General features: G+C 52.2%; 2 protein-coding genes across 3 annotated transcripts in view; both read left to right on the forward strand.

Moving 5' to 3' along the window:
• LOC141078034 (gastrula zinc finger protein XlCGF66.1-like) overlaps positions 1-23,961 on the forward strand; it is an 80,895-nt gene that overhangs the window by 7,732 nt on the left and 49,202 nt on the right. The window lies entirely within an intron of this gene.
• LOC141078024 (uncharacterized) lies at positions 5,162-16,620 on the forward strand. Its single transcript, XM_073564821.1, has 3 exons — positions 5,162-5,192; positions 14,803-16,149; positions 16,411-16,620. Exons 1-2 carry the CDS (start codon positions 5,162-5,164, stop codon positions 15,717-15,719), a joined length of 948 nt encoding a protein of 315 aa, XP_073420922.1. The 3' UTR covers positions 15,720-16,149; positions 16,411-16,620.

A 23,961-nucleotide genomic window follows, 5' to 3' on the forward strand; every position in this document is an offset into this window, starting at 1 on the left:
CGCCTCCATGGATCCCGGCCGTTCTGTCCCCTGTCCCTCTATGAGGGGGTGACGCAGGAACGCCTCCATGGATCCCGGCCGTTCTCACCCCTGTCCCTCTATGAGGTAATAACTCAGGAACGCCTCCATGGATCCCGGCCGTTCTGTCCCCTGTCCCTGTATGAGGTAATAACTCAGGAACGCCTCCATGGATCCCGGCCGTTCTGTCCCCTGTCCCTGTATGAGGTAATAACTCAGGAACGCCTCCATGGATCCCGGCCGTTCTGTCCCCTGTCCCTGTATGAGGTAATAACTCAGGAACGCCTCCATGGATCCCGGTCGTTCTCACCCCTGTCTCTGTATGAGGTAATAACTCAGGAACGCCTCCATGTATCCCGACCGTTCTGTCCCCTGTCCCTGTATGAGGTAATAACTCAGGAACGCCTCCATGGATCCCGGCCGTTCTCACCCCTGTCCCTCTATGAGGTAATAACTCAGGAACGCCTCCATGGATCCCGGCCGTTCTGTCCCCTGTCCCTGTATGAGGTAATAACTCAGGAACGCCTCCATGGATCCCGGCCGTTCTGTCCCCTGTCCCTGTATGAGGTAATAACTCAGGAACGCCTCCATGGATCCCGGCCGTTCTGTCCCCTGTCCCTGTGTGAGGTAATAACTCAGGAACGCCTCCATGGATCCCGGTCGTTCTCACCCCTGTCTCTGTATGAGGTAATAACTCAGGAACGCCTCCATGGATCCCGGCCGTTCTGTCCCCTGTCCCTCTATGAGGTAATAACTCAGGAACGCCTCCATGTATCCCTGCCGTTCTGTCCCCTGTCCCTGTATGAGGTAATAACTCAGGAACGCCTCCATGGATCCCGGCCGTTCTGTCCCCTGTCTCTGTATGAGGTAATAACTCAGGAACGCCTCCATGGATCCCGGCCGTTCTGTCCCCTGTCCCTGTATGAGGTAATAACTCAGGAACGCCTCCATGGATCCCGGCCGTTCTGTCCCCTGTCCTTCTATGAGGTAATAACTCAGGAACGCCTCCATGGATCCCGGCCGTTCTCACCCCTGTCTCTGTATGAGGTAATAACTCAGGAACGCCTCCATGGATCCCGGCCGTTCTCACCCCTGTCCCTCTATGAGGGGGTGACGCAGGAACGCCTCCATGGATCCCGGCCGTTCTGTCCCCTGTCTCTGTATGAGGTAATAACTCAGGAACGCCTCCATGGATCCCGGCCGTTCTCACCCCTGTCCCTGTATGATGTAATAACTCAGGAACGCCTCCATGGATCCCGGCCGTTCTCACCCCTGTCCCTCTATGAGGTAATAACTCAGGAACGCCTCCATGGATCCCGGCCATTCTGTCCCCTGTCTCTGTATGAGGTAATAACTCAGGAACGCCTCCATGGATCCCGGCCTTTCTCACCCCTGTCTCTGTATGAGGTAATAACTCAGGAACGCCTCCATGGATCCCGGCCGTTCTCACCCCTGTCCCTGTATGAGGTAATAACTCAGGAACGCCTCCATGGATCCCGGCCGTTCTCACCCCTGTCCCTGTGTGAGGTAATAACTCAGGAACGCCTCCATGGATCCCGGCCGTTCTCACCCCTGTCCCTGTGTGAGGTAATAACTCAGGGACGCCTCCATGGATCCCGACCGTTCTGTCCCCTGTCTCTGTATGAGGTAATAACTCAGGAACGCCACCATGGATCCCGGCCGTTCTGTCCCCTGTCCCTGTATGAGGTAATAACTCAGGAACGCCTCCATGGATCCCGGCCGTTCTGTCCCCTGTCTCTGTATGAGGTAATAACTCAGGAACGCCTCCATGGATCCCGGCCTTTCTCGCCCCTGTCCCTCTATGAGGGGGTGACGCAGGAACGCCTCCATGGATCCCGGCCGTTCTGTCCCCTGTCTCTGTATGAGGTAATAACTCAGGAACGCCTCCATGGATCCCGGCAGTTCTGTCCCCTGTCTCTGTATGAGGTAATAACTCAGGAACGCCTCCATGGATCCCGGCCGTTCTGTCCCCTGTCCCTGTATGAGGTAATAACTCAGGAACGCCTCCATGGATCCCGGCCGTTCTGTCCCCTGTCTCTGTATGAGGTAATAACTCAGGAACGCCTCCATGGATCCCGGCCGTTCTGTCCCCTGTCTCTGTATGAGGTAATAACTCAGGAACGCCTCCATGGATCCCGGCCGTTCTCACCCCTGTCCCTGTATGAGGTAATAACTCAGGAACGCCTCCATGGATCCCGGCCGTTCTGTCCCCTGTCTCTGTATGAGGTAATAACTCAGGAACGCCTCCATGGATCCCGGCCGTTCTGTCCCCTGTCCCTGTATGAGGTAATAACTCAGGAACGCCTCCATGGATCCCGGCCGTTCTCACCCCTGTCCCTGTATGAGGTAATAACTCAGGAACGCCTCCATGGATCCCGGCCGTTCTGTCCCCTGTCCCTGTATGAGGTAATAACTCAGGAACGCCTCCATGGATCCCGGCCGTTCTGTCCTCTGTCCCTGTATGAGGTAATAACTCGGGAACGTCTCCATGGATCCCGGCCGTTCTGTCCCCTGTCTCTGTATGAGGTAATAACTCGGGAACTCCTCCATGGATCCCGGCCGTTCTGTCCCCTGTCCCTGTATGAGGTAATAACTCAGGAACGCCTCCATGGATCCCGGCCGTTCTCACCCCTGTCCCTGTATGAGGTAATAACTCAGGAACGCCTCCATGGATCCCGGCCGTTCTGTCCCCTGTCCCTGTATGAGGTAATAACTCAGGAACGCCTCCATGGATCCCGGCCGTTCTGTCCTCTGTCCCTGTATGAGGTAATAACTCAGGAACGTCTCAATGGATCCCGGCCGTTCTGTCCCCTGTCTCTGTATGAGGTAATAACTCAGGAACGCCTCCATGGATCCCGGCCGTTCTGTCCCCTGTCCCTGTATGAGGTAATAACTCAGGAACGCCTCCATGGATCCCGGCCGTTCTGTCCCCTGTCCCTGTATGAGGTAATAACTCAGGAACGCCTCCATGGATCCCGGCCGTTCTGTCCCCTCTCCCTGTATGAGGTAATAACTCAGGAACGCCTCCATGGATCCCGGCCGTTCTCACCCCTGTCCCTGTATGAGGTAATAACTCAGGAACGCCTCCATGGATCCCGGCCGTTCTGTCCCCTGTCTCTGTATGAGGTAATAACTCAGGAACGTCTCCATGGATCCCGGCTGTTCTGTCCCCTGTCCCTGTATGAGGTAATAACTCAGGAACGTCTCCATGGATCCCGGCCGTTCTGTCCCCTGTCCCTGTATGAGGTAATAACTCAGGAACGCCTCCATGGATCCCGGCTGTTCTGTCCCCTGTCTCTGTATGAGGTAATAACTCAGGAACGCCTCCATGGATCCCGGCCGTTCTGTCCCCTGTCCCTGTATGAGGTAATAACTCAGGAACGCCTCCATGGATCCCGGCCGTTCTGTCCCCTGTCCCTGTATGAGGTAATAACTCAGGAACGCCTCCATGGATCCCGGCTGTTCTGTCCCCTGTCCCTGTATGAGGTAATAACTCAGGAACGCCTCCATGGATCCCGGCCGTTCTGTCCCCTGTCCCTGTATGAGGTAATAACTCAGGAACGCCTCCATGGATCCCGGCCGTTCTGTCCCCTGTCCCTGTATGAGGTAATAACTCAGGAACGCCTCCATGGATCCCGGCCGTTCTGTCCCCTGTCCCTGTATGAGGTAATAACTCAGGAACGCCTCCATGGATCCCGGCCGTTCTGTCCCCTGTCCCTGTATGAGGTAATAACTCAGGAACGCCTCCATGGATCCCGGCCGTTCTGTCCCCTGTCCCTGTATGAGGTAATAACTCAGGAACGCCTCCATGGATCCCGGCCGTTCTGTCCCCTGTCTCTGTATGAGGTAATAACTCAGGAACGCCTCCATGGATCCCGGCCGTTCTGTCCCCTGTCCCTGTATGAGGTAATAACTCAGGAACGCCTCCATGGATCCCGGCCGTTCTGTCCCCTGTCTCTGTATGAGGTAATAACTCAGGAACGTCTCCATGGATCCCGGCTGTTCTGTCCCCTGTCTCTGTATGAGGTAATAACTCAGGAACGCCTCCATGGATCCCGGCCGTTCTGTCCCCTGTCCCTGTATGAGGTAATAACTCAGGAACGCCTCCATGGATCCCGGCCGTTCTGTCTCCTGTCCCTGTATGAGGTAATAACTCAGGAACGTCTCCATGGATCCCGGCCGTTCTGTCCCCTGTCCCTGTATGAGGTAATAACTCAGGAACGCCTCCATGGATCCCGGCCGTTCTGTCCCCTGTCCCTGTATGAGGTAATAACTCAGGAACGCCTCCATGGATCCCGGCCGTTCTGTCCCCTGTCTCTGTATGAGGTAATAACTCAGGAACGCCTCCATGGATCCCGGCCGTTCTGTCCCCTGTCCCTGTATGAGGTAATAACTCAGGAACGCCTCCATGGATCCCGGCCGTTCTGTCCCCTGTCTCTGTATGAGGTAATAACTCAGGAACGTCTCCATGGATCCCGGCCGTTCTGTTCCCTGTATGAGGTAATAACTCAGGAACGCCTCCATGGATCCCGGCCGTTCTGTCCCCTGTCCCTGTATGAGGTAATAACTCAGGAACGCCTCCATGGATCCCGGCCGTTCTGTCCCCTGTCCCTGTATGAGGTAATAACTCAGGAACGCCTCCATGGATCCCGGCCGTTCTGTCTCCTGTCCCTGTATGAGGTAATAACTCAGGAACGCCTCCATGGATCCCGGCCGTTCTGTCCCCTGTCTCTGTATGAGGTAATAACTCAGGAACGCCTCCATGGATCCCGGCCGTTCTGTCGCCTGTCCCTGTATGAGGTAATAACTCAGGAACTCCTCCATGGATCCCGGCCGTTCTGTCCCCTGTCTCTGTATGAGGTAATAACTCAGGAACGTCTCCATGGATCCCGGCCGTTCTGTCCCCTGTCTCTGTATGAGGTAATAACTCAGGAACGCCTCCATGGATCCCGGCCGTTCTGTCTCCTGTCCCTGTATGAGGTAATAACTCAGGAACGCCTCCATGGATCCCGGCCGTTCTGTCTCCTGTCCCTGTATGAGGTAATAACTCAGGAACGCCTCCATGGATCCCGGCTGTTCTGTCCCCTGTCCCTGTATGAGGTAATAACTCAGGAACGCCTCCATGGATCCCGGGCGTTCTCACCCCTGTCCTTGTATGAGGTAATAACTCAGGAACGCCTCCATGGATCCCGGCCGTTCTGTCCCCTGTCTCTGTATGAGGTAATAACTCAGGAACGCCTCCATGGATCCCGGCCGTTCTGTCCCCTGTCCCTGTATGAGGTAATAACTCAGGAACGCCTCCATGGATCCCGGCCGTTCTGTCCCCTGTCCCTGTATGAGGTAATAACTCAGGAACGCCTCCATGGATCCCGGCCGTTCTGTCCCCTGTCCCTGTATGAGGTAATAACTCAGGAACGTCTCCATGGATCCCGGCCGTTCTGTCCCCTGTCCCTGTATGAGGTAATAACTCAGGAACGCCTCCATGGATCCCGGCCGTTCTGTCCCCTGTCTCTGTATGAGGTAATAACTCAGGAACGCCTCCATGGATCCCGGCCGTTCTGTCCCCTGTATGAGGTAATAACTCAGGAACGTCTCCATGGATCCCGGCCGTTCTGTCCCCTGTCCCTGTATGAGGTAATAACTCAGGAACGTCTCCATGGATCCCGGCCGTTCTGTCCCCTGTCCCTGTATGAGGTACTAACTCAGGAACGCCTCCATGGATCCCGGCCGTTCTTTCCCCTGTCTCTGTATGAGGTAATAACTCAGGAACGTCTCCATGGATCTCGGCCGTTCTGTCCCCTGTCCCTGTATGAGGTAATAACTCAGGAACGCCTCCATGGATCCCGGCCGTTCTGTCTCCTGTCCCTCTATGAGGTAATAACTCAGGAACGCCTCCATGGATCCCGGCCGTTCTGTCCCCTGTCTCTGTATGAGGTAATAACTCAGGAACGCCTCCATGGATCCCGGCCGTTCTGTCCCCTGTCCCTGTATGAGGTAATAACTCAGGAACGCCTCCATGGATCCCGGCCGTTCTGTCCCCTGTCTCTGTATGAGGTAATAACTCAGGAACATCTCCATGGATCCCGGCCGTTCTGTTCCCTGTATGAGGTAATAACTCAGGAACGCCTCCATGGATCCCGGCCGTTCTGTCCCCTGTCCCTGTATGAGGTAATAACTCAGGAACGCCTCCATGGATCCCGGCCGTTCTATCCCCTGTCCCTGTATGAGGTAATAACTCAGGAACGCCTCCATGGATCCCGGCCGTTCTGTCTCCTGTCCCTGTATGAGGTAATAACTCAGGAACGCCTCCATGGATCCCGGCCGTTCTGTCCCCTGTCTCTGTATGAGGTAATAACTCAGGAACGCCTCCATGGATCCCGGCCATTCTGTCTCCTGTCCCTGTATGAGGTAATAACTCAGGAACGCCTCCATGGATCCCGGCCGTTCTGTCCCCTGTCTCTGTATGAGGTAATAACTCAGGAACGTCTCCATGGATCCCGGCCGTTCTGTCTCTGTATGAGGTAATAACTCAGGAACGCCTCCATGGATCCCGGCCGTTCTGTCTCCTGTCCCTGTATGAGGTAATAACTCAGGAACGTCTCCATGGATCCCGGCCGTTCTGTCCCCTGTCTCTGTATGAGGTAATAACTCAGGAACGCCTCCATGGATCCCGGCCGTTCTGTCTCCTGTCCCTCTATGAGGTAATAACTCAGGAACGTCTCCATGGATCCCGGCCGTTCTGTCCCCTGTCTCTGTATGAGGTAATAACTCAGGAACGCCTCCATGGATCCCGGCCGTTCTGTCTCCTGTCCCTGTATGAGGTAATAACTCAGGAACGCCTCCATGGATCCCGGCCGTTCTGTCCCCTGTCCCTGTATGAGGTAATAACTCAGGAACGCCTCCATGGATCCCGGGCGTTCTCACCCCTGTCCCTGTATGAGGTAATAACTCAGGAACGCCTCCATGGATCCCGGCCGTTCTGTCCCCTGTCTCTGTATGAGGTAATAACTCAGGAACGCCTCCATGGATCCCGGCCGTTCTGTCCCCTGTCCCTGTATGAGGTAATAACTCAGGAACGCCTCCATGGATCCCGGCCGTTCTGTCCCCTGTCCCTGTATGAGGTAATAACTCAGGAACGTCTCCATGGATCCCGGCCGTTCTGTCCCCTGTCCCTGTATGAGGTAATAACTCAGGAACGCCTCCATGGATCCCGGCCGTTCTGTCCCCTGTATGAGGTAATAACTCAGGAACGTCTCCATGGTTCCCGGCCGTTCTGTCCCCTGTCCCTGTATGAGGTAATAACTCAGGAACGTCTCCATGGATCCCGGCCGTTCTGTCCCCTGTCCCTGTATGAGGTAATAACTCAGGAACGTCTCCATGGATCCCGGCCGTTCTGTCCCCTGTCCCTGTATGAGGTAATAACTCAGGAACGCCTCCATGGATCCCGGCCGTTCTGTCTCCTGTCCCTCTATGAGGTAATAACTCAGGAACGCCTCCATGGATCCCGGCCGTTCTGTCCCCTGTCCCTGTATGAGGTAATAACTCAGGAACGCCTCCATGCATCCCGGCTGTTCTGTCCCCTGTCTCTGTATGAGGTAATAACTCAGGAACGTCTCCATGGATCCCGGCTGTTCTGTCCCCTGTCTCTGTATGAGGTAATAACTCAGGAACGTCTCCATGGATCCCGGCCGTTCTGTCCCCTGTCTCTGTATGAGGTAATAACTCAGGAACGCCTCCATGGATCCCGGCCGTTCTGTCCCCTGTCTCTGTATGAGGTAATAACTCAGGAACGTCTCCATGGATCCCGGCCGTTCTGTCCCCTGTCTCTGTATGAGGTAATAACTCAGGAACGCCTCCATGGATCCCGGCCGTTCTGTCCCCTGTCTCTGTATGAGGTAATAACTCAGGAACGCCTCCATGGATCCCGGCTGTTCTGTCCCCTGTCTCTGTATGAGGTAATAACTCAGGAACGCCTCCATGGATCCCGGCCGTTCTGTCCCCTGTCTCTGTATGAGGTAATAACTCAGGAACGCCTCCATGGATCCCGGCCATTCTGACCCCTGTCCCTGTATGAGGTAATAACTCAGGAACGCCTCCATGGATCCCGGCCGTTCTGTCCCCTGTCCCTCTATGAGGGGGTGACGCAAGAACGCCTCCATGGATCCCGGCCGTTCTGTCCCCTGTCCCTCTATGAGGGGGTGACGCAGGAACGCCTCCATGGATCCCGGCCGTTCTCACCCCTGTCCCTCTATGAGGTAATAACTCAGGAACGCCTCCATGGATCCCGGCCGTTCTGTCCCCTGTCCCTGTATGAGGTAATAACTCAGGAACGCCTCCATGGATCCCGGCCGTTCTGTCCCCTGTCCCTGTATGAGGTAATAACTCAGGAACGCCTCCATGGATCCCGGCCGTTCTGTCCCCTGTCCCTGTATGAGGTAATAACTCAGGAACGCCTCCATGGATCCCGGTCGTTCTCACCCCTGTCTCTGTATGAGGTAATAACTCAGGAACGCCTCCATGTATCCCGACCGTTCTGTCCCCTGTCCCTGTATGAGGTAATAACTCAGGAACGCCTCCATGGATCCCGGCCGTTCTCACCCCTGTCCCTCTATGAGGTAATAACTCAGGAACGCCTCCATGGATCCCGGCCGTTCTGTCCCCTGTCCCTGTATGAGGTAATAACTCAGGAACGCCTCCATGGATCCCGGCCGTTCTGTCCCCTGTCCCTGTATGAGGTAATAACTCAGGAACGCCTCCATGGATCCCGGCCGTTCTGTCCCCTGTCCCTGTATGAGGTAATAACTCAGGAACGCCTCCATGGATCCCGGTCGTTCTCACCCCTGTCTCTGTATGAGGTAATAACTCAGGAACGCCTCCATGGATCCCGGCCGTTCTGTCCCCTGTCCCTCTATGAGGTAATAACTCAGGAACGCCTCCATGTATCCCGGCCGTTCTGTCCCCTGTCCCTGTATGAGGTAATAACTCAGGAACGCCTCCATGGATCCCGGCCGTTCTGTCCCCTGTCCCTGTATGAGGTAATAACTCAGGAACGCCTCCATGGATCCCGGCCGTTCTGTCCCCTGTCCTTCTATGAGGTAATAACTCAGGAACGCCTCCATGGATCCCGGCCGTTCTCACCCCTGTCTCTGTATGAGGTAATAACTCAGGAACGCCTCCATGGATCCCGGCCGTTCTCACCCCTGTCCCTCTATGAGGGGGTGACGCAGGAACGCCTCCATGGATCCCGGCCGTTCTGTCCCCTGTCTCTGTATGAGGTAATAACTCAGGAACGCCTCCATGGATCCCGTCCGTTCTCACCCCTGTCCCTGTATGATGTAATAACTCAGGAACGCCTCCATGGATCCCGGCCGTTCTCACCCCTGTCCCTCTATGAGGTAATAACTCAGGAACGCCTCCATGGATCCCGGCCATTCTGTCCCCTGTCTCTGTATGAGGTAATAACTCAGGAACGCCTCCATGGATCCCGGCCTTTCTCACCCCTGTCTCTGTATGAGGTAATAACTCAGGAACGCCTCCATGGATCCCGGCCGTTCTCACCCCTGTCCCTGTATGAGGTAATAACTCAGGAACGCCTCCATGGATCCTGGCCGTTCTCACCCCTGTCCCTGTGTGAGGTAATAACTCAGGAACGCCTCCATGGATCCCGGCCGTTCTCACCCCTGTCCCTGTGTGAGGTAATAACTCAGGGACGCCTCCATGGATCCCGACCGTTCTGTCCCCTGTCTCTGTATGAGGTAATAACTCAGGAACGCCTCCATGGATCCCGGCCGTTCTGTCCCTGTATGAGGTAATAACTCAGGAACGCCTCCATGGATCCCGGCCGTTCTGTCCCCTGTCTCTGTATGAGGTAATAACTCAGGAACGCCTCCATGGATCCCGGCCTTTCTCGCCCCTGTCCCTCTATGAGGGGGTGACGCAGGAACGCCTCCATGGATCCCGGCCGTTCTGTCCCCTGTCTCTGTATGAGGTAATAACTCAGGAACGCCTCCATGGATCCCGGCAGTTCTGTCCCCTGTCTCTGTATGAGGTAATAACTCAGGAACGCCTCCATGGATCCCGGCCGTTCTGTCCCCTGTCTCTGTATGAGGTAATAACTCAGGAACGCCTCCATGGATCCCGGCCGTTCTGTCCCCTGTCTCTGTATGAGGTAATAACTCAGGAACGCCTCCATGGATCCCGGCCGTTCTGTCCCCTGTCCCTGTATGAGGTTATAACTCAGGAACGCCTCCATGGATCCCGGCCGTTCTGTCCCCTGTCTCTGTATGAGGTAATAACTCAGGAACGCCTCCATGGATCCCGGCCGTTCTCACCCCTGTCTCTGTATGAGGTAATAACTCAGGAATGCCTCCATGGATCCCGGCCGTTCTGTCCCCTGTCTCTGTATGAGGTAATAACTCAGGAACGCCTCCATGGTTCCCGGCCGTTCTGTCCCCTGTCCCTGTATGAGGTAATAACTCAGGAACGCCTCCATGGATCCCGGCCGTTCTCACCCCTGTCCCTGTATGAGGGGGTGACGCAGGAATGCCTCCATGGATCCCGGCCGTTCTGTCCCCTGTCCCTGTATGAGGTAATAACTCAGGAACGCCTCCATGGATCCCGGCCGTTCTGTCCCCTGTCCCTGTATGAGGTAATAACTCAGGAACGCCTCCATGGATCCCGGCCGTTCTGTCCCCTGTCCCTGTATGAGGTAATAACTCAGGAACGTCTCCATGGATCCCGGCCGTTCTGTCCCCTGTCCCTGTATGAGGTAATAACTCAGGAACGCCTCCATGGATCCCGGCCGTTCTGTCCCCTGTCTCTGTATGAGGTAATAACTCAGGAACGCCTCCATGGATCCCGGCCGTTCTGTCCCCTGTATGAGGTAATAACTCAGGAACGTCTCCATGGATCCCGGCCGTTCTGTCCCCTGTCCCTGTATGAGGTAATAACTCAGGAACGTCTCCATGGATCCCGGCCGTTCTGTCCCCTGTCCCTGTATGAGGTACTAACTCAGGAACGCCTCCATGGATCCCGGCCGTTCTTTCCCCTGTCTCTGTATGAGGTAATAACTCAGGAACGTCTCCATGGATCTCGGCCGTTCTGTCCCCTGTCCCTGTATGAGGTAATAACTCAGGAACGCCTCCATGGATCCCGGCCGTTCTGTCTCCTGTCCCTCTATGAGGTAATAACTCAGGAACGCCTCCATGGATCCCGGCCGTTCTGTCCCCTGTCTCTGTATGAGGTAATAACTCAGGAACGCCTCCATGGATCCCGGCCGTTCTGTCCCCTGTCCCTGTATGAGGTAATAACTCAGGAACGCCTCCATGGATCCCGGCCGTTCTGTCCCCTGTCTCTGTATGAGGTAATAACTCAGGAACATCTCCATGGATCCCGGCCGTTCTGTTCCCTGTATGAGGTAATAACTCAGGAACGCCTCCATGGATCCCGGCCGTTCTGTCCCCTGTCCCTGTATGAGGTAATAACTCAGGAACGCCTCCATGGATCCCGGCCGTTCTATCCCCTGTCCCTGTATGAGGTAATAACTCAGGAACGCCTCCATGGATCCCGGCCGTTCTGTCTCCTGTCCCTGTATGAGGTAATAACTCAGGAACGCCTCCATGGATCCCGGCCGTTCTGTCCCCTGTCTCTGTATGAGGTAATAACTCAGGAACGCCTCCATGGATCCCGGCCATTCTGTCTCCTGTCCCTGTATGAGGTAATAACTCAGGAACGCCTCCATGGATCCCGGCCGTTCTGTCCCCTGTCTCTGTATGAGGTAATAACTCAGGAACGTCTCCATGGATCCCGGCCGTTCTGTCTCTGTATGAGGTAATAACTCAGGAACGCCTCCATGGATCCCGGCCGTTCTGTCTCCTGTCCCTGTATGAGGTAATAACTCAGGAACGTCTCCATGGATCCCGGCCGTTCTGTCCCCTGTCTCTGTATGAGGTAATAACTCAGGAACGCCTCCATGGATCCCGGCCGTTCTGTCTCCTGTCCCTCTATGAGGTAATAACTCAGGAACGTCTCCATGGATCCCGGCCGTTCTGTCCCCTGTCTCTGTATGAGGTAATAACTCAGGAACGCCTCCATGGATCCCGGCCGTTCTGTCTCCTGTCCCTGTATGAGGTAATAACTCAGGAACGCCTCCATGGATCCCGGCCGTTCTGTCCCCTGTCCCTGTATGAGGTAATAACTCAGGAACGCCTCCATGGATCCCGGGCGTTCTCACCCCTGTCCCTGTATGAGGTAATAACTCAGGAACGCCTCCATGGATCCCGGCCGTTCTGTCCCCTGTCTCTGTATGAGGTAATAACTCAGGAACGCCTCCATGGATCCCGGCCGTTCTGTCCCCTGTCCCTGTATGAGGTAATAACTCAGGAACGCCTCCATGGATCCCGGCCGTTCTGTCCCCTGTCCCTGTATGAGGTAATAACTCAGGAACGTCTCCATGGATCCCGGCCGTTCTGTCCCCTGTCCCTGTATGAGGTAATAACTCAGGAACGCCTCCATGGATCCCGGCCGTTCTGTCCCCTGTATGAGGTAATAACTCAGGAACGTCTCCATGGTTCCCGGCCGTTCTGTCCCCTGTCCCTGTATGAGGTAATAACTCAGGAACGTCTCCATGGATCCCGGCCGTTCTGTCCCCTGTCCCTGTATGAGGTAATAACTCAGGAACGTCTCCATGGATCCCGGCCGTTCTGTCCCCTGTCCCTGTATGAGGTAATAACTCAGGAACGCCTCCATGGATCCCGGCCGTTCTGTCTCCTGTCCCTCTATGAGGTAATAACTCAGGAACGCCTCCATGGATCCCGGCCGTTCTGTCCCCTGTCCCTGTATGAGGTAATAACTCAGGAACGCCTCCATGCATCCCGGCTGTTCTGTCCCCTGTCTCTGTATGAGGTAATAACTCAGGAACGTCTCCATGGATCCCGGCTGTTCTGTCCCCTGTCTCTGTATGAGGTAATAACTCAGGAACGTCTCCATGGATCCCGGCCGTTCTGTCCCCTGTCTCTGTATGAGGTAATAACTCAGGAACGCCTCCATGGATCCCGGCCGTTCTGTCCCCTGTCTCTGTATGAGGTAATAACTCAGGAACGTCTCCATGGATCCCGGCCGTTCTGTCCCCTGTCTCTGTATGAGGTAATAACTCAGGAACGCCTCCATGGATCCCGGCCGTTCTGTCCCCTGTCTCTGTATGAGGTAATAACTCAGGAACGCCTCCATGGATCCCGGCTGTTCTGTCCCCTGTCTCTGTATGAGGTAATAACTCAGGAACGCCTCCATGGATCCCGGCCGTTCTGTCCCCTGTCTCTGTATGAGGTAATAACTCAGGAACGCCTCCATGGATCCCGGCCATTCTGACCCCTGTCCCTGTATGAGGTAATAACTCAGGAACGCCTCCATGGATCCCGGCCGTTCTGTCCCCTGTCCCTCTATGAGGGGGTGACGCAAGAACGCCTCCATGGATCCCGGCCGTTCTGTCCCCTGTCCCTCTATGAGGGGGTGACGCAGGAACGCCTCCATGGATCCCGGCCGTTCTCACCCCTGTCCCTCTATGAGGTAATAACTCAGGAACGCCTCCATGGATCCCGGCCGTTCTGTCCCCTGTCCCTGTATGAGGTAATAACTCAGGAACGCCTCCATGGATCCCGGCCGTTCTGTCCCCTGTCCCTGTATGAGGTAATAACTCAGGAACGCCTCCATGGATCCCGGCCGTTCTGTCCCCTGTCCCTGTATGAGGTAATAACTCAGGAACGCCTCCATGGATCCCGGTCGTTCTCACCCCTGTCTCTGTATGAGGTAATAACTCAGGAACGCCTCCATGTATCCCGACCGTTCTGTCCCCTGTCCCTGTATGAGGTAATAACTCAGGAACGCCTCCATGGATCCCGGCCGTTCTCACCCCTGTCCCTCTATGAGGTAATAACTCAGGAACGCCTCCATGGATCCCGGCCGTTCTGTCCCCTGTCCCTGTATGAGGTAATAACTCAGGAACGCCTCCATGGATCCCGGCCGTTCTGTCCCCTGTCCCTGTATGAGGTAATAACTCAGGAACGCCTCCATGGATCCCGGCCGTTCTGTCCCCTGTCCTTCTATGAGGTAATAACTCAGGAACGCCTCCATGGATCCCGGCCGTTCTCACCCCTGTCTCTGTATGAGGTAATAACTCAGGAACGCCTCCATGGATCCCGGCCGTTCTCACCCCTGTCCCTCTATGAGGGGGTGACGCAGGAACGCCTCCATGGATCCCGGCCGTTCTGTCCCCTGTCTCTGTATGAGGTAATAACTCAGGAACGCCTCCATGGATCCCGTCCGTTCTCACCCCTGTCCCTGTATGATGTAATAACTCAGGAACGCCTCCATGGATCCCGGCCGTTCTCACCCCTGTCCCTCTATGAGGTAATAACTCAGGAACGCCTCCATGGATCCCGGCCATTCTGTCCCCTGTCTCTGTATGAGGTAATAACTCAGGAACGCCTCCATGGATCCCGGCCTTTCTCACCCCTGTCTCTGTATGAGGTAATAACTCAGGAACGCCTCCATGGATCCCGGCCGTTCTCACCCCTGTCCCTGTATGAGGTAATAACTCAGGAACGCCTCCATGGATCCTGGCCGTTCTCACCCCTGTCCCTGTGTGAGGTAATAACTCAGGAACGCCTCCATGGATCCCGGCCGTTCTCACCCCTGTCCCTGTGTGAGGTAATAACTCAGGGACGCCTCCATGGATCCCGACCGTTCTGTCCCCTGTCTCTGTATGAGGTAATAACTCAGGAACGCCTCCATGGATCCCGGCCGTTCTGTCCCTGTATGAGGTAATAACTCAGGAACGCCTCCATGGATCCCGGCCGTTCTGTCCCCTGTCTCTGTATGAGGTAATAACTCAGGAACGCCTCCATGGATCCCGGCCTTTCTCGCCCCTGTCCCTCTATGAGGGGGTGACGCAGGAACGCCTCCATGGATCCCGGCCGTTCTGTCCCCTGTCTCTGTATGAGGTAATAACTCAGGAACGCCTCCATGGATCCCGGCAGTTCTGTCCCCTGTCTCTGTATGAGGTAATAACTCAGGAACGCCTCCATGGATCCCGGCCGTTCTGTCCCCTGTCTCTGTATGAGGTAATAACTCAGGAACGCCTCCATGGATCCCGGCCGTTCTGTCCCCTGTCTCTGTATGAGGTAATAACTCAGGAACGCCTCCATGGATCCCGGCCGTTCTGTCCCCTGTCCCTGTATGAGGTTATAACTCAGGAACGCCTCCATGGATCCCGGCCGTTCTGTCCCCTGTCTCTGTATGAGGTAATAACTCAGGAACGCCTCCATGGATCCCGGCCGTTCTCACCCCTGTCTCTGTATGAGGTAATAACTCAGGAATGCCTCCATGGATCCCGGCCGTTCTGTCCCCTGTCTCTGTATGAGGTAATAACTCAGGAACGCCTCCATGGTTCCCGGCCGTTCTGTCCCCTGTCCCTGTATGAGGTAATAACTCAGGAACGCCTCCATGGATCCCGGCCGTTCTCACCCCTGTCCCTGTATGAGGGGGTGACGCAGGAATGCCTCCATGGATCCCGGCCGTTCTGTCCCCTGTCCCTGTATGAGGTAATAACTCAGGAACGCCTCCATGGATCCCGGCCAGTTTGGCCTTGCTTTCTCGGGACCTGCTGGGCTTCATGTCAGTGGTAAATTTATGTCGATAATTTTTGCGTTTATTTGTGAAATTTGGTGAAATTTGCGAATGTTGCTCTTTTCCCCCTTTGAATCTTTATCCTGTTACACCAGAGAGTGATGTGACCCCGGATAGTTCCTGTATAGCGCCCCCACACGTCTGCGTCACATCAGCGCAGAGTGGGAACATGGCTTCTGTGTTAGGGCGTCGTAAGGGTTAAAAGTCGACAGCGGTTTCTCATTTTCACACCATTTTTTTTTTTTTTAGGGACCCCCTCACATCTGAAGTCACTTTGAGGGGCCTATATTATCAGTGGCGGATTAAGTGGACCATGGGCCCGGGGCTGTTTATAAAACCTGGGCCCCAGTACCCCCCTTCCCAGGAAAACATTTTCTGTCAAAATTTTGTGGCTCTTCTCACAAAAACACTGCATATGCTGATTTTTAGGTATACAAATTGTAACATTTATTAGTCCATAAAAACAAAGAAAAATTACTTTTTTCTCACAAGAAATTGTATTGTATGGTCATACAATATAAATAATATTAAATATTCCTCAAAATCGACAGTCACAATATAAAATGTGGTATATACTGGCCTGTATTTCTTCATACAAGGTAAACATAAGGCGACATTCACCGTACCACATGTAATAACATGTAAACATAATATTAAACAATAATTCAGCATCATTATTTATCTCTACAGATGTATATCGGTGTGGGTGGTAGCCTAACAGGAAAAGTGCAATGAGCACAGGCAACAATTTCTGAATGGACTAGAAACTCACTGAAGATCATAAACTGCTCACAGACTTTTTCGGCGAGATTTTTTGGTGCTAAAGTCGTTGATGATTTCTGAGAGGTCTAGACTCTTCAAAAGCTCTTGTTCAATGCTCATTAAAGAGAGATGATTGAGTCTGTCTTGTCCCATTTGACTCCTCAACTCATTTTTAATTCTTTTAAGTTTTGAAAAGGATCTCTCACCTGTGCAGTGTGAAACCATCCTGCATAAATACAGCGAGCTGAGCGCTGCCGTCCCCGTGTGGGAATTGACAGCCGTACGGACCGCAGCACTTGGTTTGCTGCGGGTCCGTACGGAAAACCCGCCACTAGTGTTGAGCGACTTTTGGTTTTTTAGGGTCGAGTTTCGTTTCATGAAACCCAACTTTTCCAAAAGTATGGTCGAGCAAAATCGGCCGACTATAGGGAAAAGTCGTGGTCGTCACGAAACCCAATGTAAGTCAATGGAGAATTAAAGTCGGCAGTGAGAGGAGGACAGGAAACACACCAACAGTGCCCATTTGAATGCCAAAAGCATAAATTCTTATTACTGAAGCTTGTCAACCTTAATTAACTTCATAATACTAGTTAAACACTGAAAAATGGGGGTTATTTGGCTACAGTTGTGGGGGGTAGGGCTGGCTCCAGGTTTTCGTGGGCCCAGGGCCAAAGAGCACCCCTTTAACACATACCACAACTCATGATGCTCCGATACGGCAGAGAAATAGCAGTATAGTACAATGAAAAATACTTCACTTTTTACATCTCATGACTGATATCCACTTTAAATTCTCCAATACCTCCAAAAACGGACAGTATATTACTCCATACTGTATTATGGCCAGCGCTTAGTGCGCTATACAGAGTAATGAGGCCCATATATTTCTCCATACGGAATCATTATTCCCATATAATGTTTCAAACAGTATATGATGAGCTCCACATAATGCTACAGTATATGTTGGCCCCCATGGATGATGCTCCACTGTCTTATGGGCCCAAATAATGCTCCATATATAATTGGCCCCATTTCTACTGCTCTAGTGTATAATGGGCCCTGTAAATGCTGCTCCAGTGTCTGATGTCCACCTTTGGAATGCTCCAGTGTATGGTGGGCCCCATATATCATTCTCCAGAGTATAGTGCTCCCCAAAAATTGCTGTCCCAACATTGAAAACAATTACATAAGTCTCCTTGCTAGGGAATCCCTGCACTACTCTGAACTCCTTGTCGTCCCCATCTTCCATCTCGCTGCACTTGGCTGTTTAGGCCCTCCCTCCGGCAGAGACACTTGCGTACTATGCGGTGCCAATGCCATCGCCCATGAGTATGCCCCCCCACCTGCTCAAGGAACCTGCACTTTCATCTACACCTTCCTCTTTGTCACCGTGTAAGGTGGTATAGTATGCGGGAAGGGGAACCTGAGTTTCCTCTGGGTCAGATTCTGGCTGTGTAGAGTGCAAGGGGAATGTAGTGGTCTGGGTCAATGTACCAGCAGCATCATCCAGCAGTGGCTGGGCCTCAGTGCACTTGTGGCGTCCCCAAGAGTACGGTCACCACTGTGGCATTGCCTTCCTCCTAGGGAGTGTGTTGTCAAGCTTGGGAGCAACGAAGGATCTCTCTAGCAGTGAAACCAACACACAACACATTTCCCACTCCAGGCCAACAGGGAGACCTCTGAACCTGACTGCTGAGGAGCTGCTCTCTGTGGTCGGGAGGAGGTAAGTTAGGGCACTCTGTGCAGGGAAGGGGGAAGTGTGTGGACGTGAGAAGGGGAGCTGGAGGATGAGCAGAGTTAAGGCTAAGAAACCGGGGGAAGTAGCAGCTATAAATGCTCTGTACCCAACTAAGGCTCGGAGGCCCCAGCATCAACGTGTTCAAGGCAGAAGGAAAAGGCTACAACTGTCTGCCATAAAAGTAAAGTCTGAGGAACATCTGTTAGACAGGAGGCGTTTCAGTGAACCACGGTCCTGTGAGTGCTTCCCCCACAAGCGCTAGAAAGGAGATGTTCAGAAAGGTACTTGTTGGCAGAGTGTTTGGAAGGGAGCTTTCCATTCTGGTCCCGGAGGTTGGCAGAGGTCCTGACCCGGAGGACACAGCACGGAGGCAGGCATCTGTGTAACCTGCAGACTGTGAGTAAAGCTTTGGAACTGCACGCTCTGGTGTCCTACAGTTATTCCAGCACCGCTACATCTGGGTACAAGCACCTACACCGCCTGGGCCTTTCCCCCATCACTACATCTACACTTCCCTGGGACTCCAGCTCCACCTGAGGGGAGCTTCACCATCTTTGCTGCACAACACCATCAGTCCCAGAGGATCTGCATGCAGCGTCGGCCTAACATCTATGTTGCTGAACACCACAGGTGGCGTCAAACTTTATAAACTCTTTACCATTATACCACACCATTTACATGGGCGCCCAGGGCCACCGTCCGGGTCACCGCTGCTGTGACACATCCCACTGACACCGGCCCGGTACCGAGTACCCCACAGCCCTGGGAGGGCGACCCATATGCTGACTGCTGATCGGGTGGCATTATTCCCACGAACCTCCAAACAGCGTCCCTGAAGGCAAAGTTTTTGGTTTCCGGGGGCAGTATGATTGCAAAGCTGAACCTTAAAGGAATGTCCAAAAGGGCACCACCAGGAGTGGAGCCTGTGGCTTAATTGGACTGCACCCGGGAAACCACTACCATACAAGCTACAGAAAAGATGGACAGATTGCAAGCTTTGTCGATTCTGTGTGTGGTGTGGTATGTCCGTTTGTAGTTGTGCTAGCGACTTCTCAGCTTTATTCCGTTAACGACCGAGACTCCGGCATGGCCCCGTGGTACGCATCAAGCTTACTAGAGGGATACGCGAGGCTGTGGCATGTGAGATCGAGCAATAACAGGTCTAGCATTCCAGTAGATGTCCGGGGCTGCATGCACGCTACACTGAAAGGACCAGCTTTTGTCGCTTAGGCTGGTTTCACATTAGCGCTTTTTAAGCGCACGCACGGCCGGGGGTAGCTCCGCCCCCGAGCCGGCTCTCTGCCCGGCGTGCCCGCCCCTTGCTTGTAGCGCCGCCTCCTAGCGGACAGCGGCGCCTGCGATCGGCGCACCCTATCTTTAGCATAGGGTGCGCAGATCGTGCGCAGGCCGTGCGCTAGTTGCGCTTTGACCTGCGCTGTGCACTTTTGACGGTGCGCCGTGCGCGCCAAAATCGAACTTTTCGGAAAACTGTGAAAGCTGATGATAAACCACAACTGCATGTCATTGTGAGTCAACGTCCATAAGAAATGGAAGCCACTGATCATCTGGAGCTAGAGCCCGGCCAGCAGGACAGGGCATAGCTACATCTTAACCATCATCTTTCAGTTCAATTTGTAGTGGCACTCCCAGTGAAGGATTTGACAGCCCAGACTATACAGCAGAGGAGCAGGGAGAGGTAAACATTGCAAATGCTGCGGCCCTGCCCATGCAAGGGGGGCACACTCGTGGGCGTCGGTACTGGCACTGGGCCCCTCATAGAACGGCGGTGTGTCTGACGCCGGGTGTGCACCTCCACCGTCAGAGACACTTGATTTCACTGAGGGACCCTGTGCCAGTGCCCGCACCCAAGAGTCGGCCTACCCACCTGTCCAGGGCAACGGCACTCGCACGGTTTCGTGCGCTAGGTGGTGACCCCGGCCATTCAGCCCAGCTAGGACGGTTTACAAAGTGGCATATGTTGATGTGGGACATTCAGCTGCTGCAAAAGGCGAAATAGATCAAGTTCGCGGAATAGGAGGAGGACCAAAGCAAGCCATTTTTCTGGCAAGCTATGTGTCATCAAGGGAAGCAGGGCTGTGGAGTCGGAGTTAGTTTTGGTTGGAGTCGGTAGAAATGTACCGACTCCAGCATTAAAAAAAAAAAATGTATTAATATTTCATAATTGAACTTTCATATGAATTTTATAAATATTACTCAAATATATATGTTCTATCAAACTATGAACAACAGAGATAAGCAGTTCTGCTGGAGATAGACATTTCTTACTTCTTGTGTATCACTGTTCTCCACTGCCCTTATCTAATCTTATACTTGGTTAACCTCATGCTGCCCCAACCCCCTACTTACAATGTATGAAACTGAAAGTGAAAATGTGTTGCAAATTCTTAGTAGTAAAGCTCCTCCTCTAGACTAGATCATACTAGGTGTGCGTCTTCCAAGCATCTCACAGCTGCCTGCTACTCAGAAGAGGAAGACTGTAAGAAGTATTATCCTTTCAACAAACTTTGCATCAGTTAACTGTGAGTACATGAGGAATAATAACAAAATTACTGACCACTATATCAGTTGTACGACCTGGCAATAATTTTGTACAATTGTTTTTAGGAAAAACAATTGTCATTTGGATTAATGCAGAATTAAAAACCTGAGAATGTCAAAGAAGCATCACATTAAATCAGCTGTATTTGAACATTTCACCATCACTCAAGATAGAAAACATTATGTCTGTCAGTGTATGACAAATGATCCAGACGAAAACAAATGCTGTGAAGCCAAGATGAGTGCATATTCAGGCAAAGATAAAAATGCTCCTACCAGAGCTTCTAATCTAAAGAGACATTTACAGCGCTTTCATCCAGAAGTACTGAAAGCAGTGGATGAGAAAGACTGCATCTAAACCAATGAACCAGTGCCCAGCTCTTCCAGCCAAACAAAGGAACAGAGAACTTTGCAGCCATCAGTTGCAAGATATTTTGTCAGTGACAAAGTTACTGTGACAATGACAGTAGATACATTTAAAAAACAGATCATAGAGCTTGTTGTAAAGGATAGTGTGCCTATTTCATTATTTTCACGACCAGCTTTTATGTGTCTGAATGGGGAAATGGCCCGCAAGCTTGGTGTTTCTCTGGAGAGAGAGTGAGTATTAGAAAATTAGTAATCGAAGAAGCTTTTAAACAAAAGGAAGAACTTAAAAAAACTCTCAAGGGACGCTTTCTGTTTCTTAAAATGGATGCCTGCACACGTCACAGAGTGAACTATTTTGCCATCAATGTCCGATTTGTTTGTGACAAAAATGAAATAGTTACCAAGACATTGGCAGTAAAAGACACCAAAGCTCATCACATCAGTGAGTTTCTCCAGGTCTTGGTGGAAAAGGTTCTGCAAGACTGTGAACTTAAAAAAGAGCAAGTTCTTTCTGTCGTAACTGACAATGCTTCAAATATGATAAGTACTATTAAGCTAATGAATGAGAGTAATGATGGTGACCAGCAGCTAGAAGAACATTCTGGGTCCACAGACACAGAAATGTTTGAAATAGAGGAACACAGTATTGTAACTGAGGAGCAAACTGAAGTTGCTTCAGATGAACAGCAACATGATAGTTTAGATGATCTTGTTGAAACTGTGTCAATATGTTCTTTCATTCATCACATGCGCTGTGTTGTGCATACGCTACAGCTGGCTATAAGAGACAGTCTGCAAGAAGGACATGCTGCTGCACTGATTGACAAGGTGAGAAAATTGGCTACTGTTGCCAGAACCCCTAAAGTTGACTCAATTTTGAAGAGACGTGCTGGAAAAGGGGCAATTATTGATCAAGCCACACGATGGGGCAGTACTTACTTAATGATTCAGCGCTTGGTTGAACTGAAAACCTTTCTTGTAGACATGGCTAACCCTCAACTGACGCTAAATGAAAGTCAGTGGAATCAGGTGACTGAGCTGGAAAAAATGCTAGAGCACCCATTTACAGTGACTAAAAAATTACAAGCAGAGGACTTAACTCCAGGTATTTTCTTAAAGGAGTGGAAGAACCTGATGTTTTGCCTGTCCCAAAGAGGAGGGTTAATTGCAAGTGGCGTAGCTACATCAATGAAACGGAGAGAGGAGCTACTATTACAAAATAACATTCTTTTGGCAGCTGTTTATGTAGACCCAATGCATCGGATTCTTCTAGATGATCAACAGCTAAGTAAAGGAAAAGAAGCTCTGTATGAAATAGCAGTAAGGATGAAAGGGTTGCAGAACAGTCAGGAGGAACAAGAAGAATTTGGTCGTCCTGCCACATCTTCACCCTCATCAACTGATGAAGAATTTAATTTCGAAAAATATTTGGATCACAAGGACCGTGTAAAGCGTTCCCGCATAGAAGAAGAGTCATCCCCATCAAGGAACACAGCCAGGACATTTCAGCAGAATTTTTCATGTGCACTAAAAGAAATTGAGAAATTTGACCGTTCATCAAAAATAACAGTGCAACAAGCGATTCCTCTGTATCCGGACATTGTCAGAGATGTTGCCCGAGTGGTTACTGCTTTGCCACCAACACAAGTTAGTGTAGAGAGGTTGTTCTCTGCTCTCAAAATAATTAGATCAGATTTGAGGGCATCCATGAAGGAGGATCTGACAGAGGCAATACTTTTTCTGAGGACAAATTTATAGATTTCTTCTTATTAACTGCATAAAAGTGTTTATTGCATATTTACTTACAGTTTAGAAAAGTTTATAAAAGTTATTTGCTATATTCTAATTGTATTCTAATAAATGTAGTTTTTGCTCTAAGTGGTCTGATTACTTATATGATGGTGAGAAACTGAATAAGCACGATGTTTAATATTTTACAACAGTAAATTTGTTGTTATGAATTGGCCATTTATGAAGGAGCCGGAGTCGGAGCCTGATAAAATCCAGGAGTCGGAGTCGCAACTGTGGCTTACCGACTCCACAGCCCTGAAGGGAAGGTGGGACAAAATCCTTGGAAACCCATGCATGGTTCATTTTAATGAAGGTTAGATCATCCACATTTTGGGTTAACAGACGAGTCCTTTTTTCTGTCAGGATTGATCCAGCTGCACTGAAGACTCTTTCCGATAGCACACTTGCAGCTGGGCAAGCGAGCTCCTGTAAGGCATACTGTGCCAATTCAGGCCAGGTGTCCAGTTTAGCGGCCCAATAGTCAAAGGGGAATGACCTGTGCGGGAGAACATCGATATGGGAGGAAAAGTAGTTGTTAACCATAGTTGACAACTGCTGTCTCCTGTCACTTTCCATCGATGCTATATTAACAGTTGTGTGAGCGGTCCGTGAAAAATCAGTCCACAACATTGTCATGAAACCCCTGTCTCCAACGCCACTTCTGCTGTGTGCACCACGAACACCTCTGCCAAGCTGCCCTCGGCCCGTACGGCTCGTGTGAGAACCATCACCGCTGCTGTGTGCTGGGAATGCCTCAACCAACCGGTTTACCAGAGTTGCTTGTTTAGTAGCCAATGTTAGGTCAAGGTTCTCCTGTGGCATGATGTTTTTTAATTTGCCTTTATAGCGTGGATCCAGGATGCTGGCCAACCAGTAGTCGTCATGGTTCATCATTTTGGCAATGCGTGGGTCCCTTTTTAGGATCTGCAAGGCATAATCTGACATGTGGGCCAATGTTCCCGGTGTCAATGATGCACTGCGAGTGCTGGGTGGAGGAGCACTTTCTGGCAAATCCACATCCC

Source organism: Dendrobates tinctorius, unplaced genomic scaffold (genome assembly GCF_039654945.1).
Source record: "Dendrobates tinctorius isolate UK_male_01 unplaced genomic scaffold, ASM3965494v1 ptg000491l, whole genome shotgun sequence".
In the NCBI taxonomy this organism is placed as follows: Eukaryota; Metazoa; Chordata; class Amphibia; order Anura; family Dendrobatidae; genus Dendrobates; species Dendrobates tinctorius.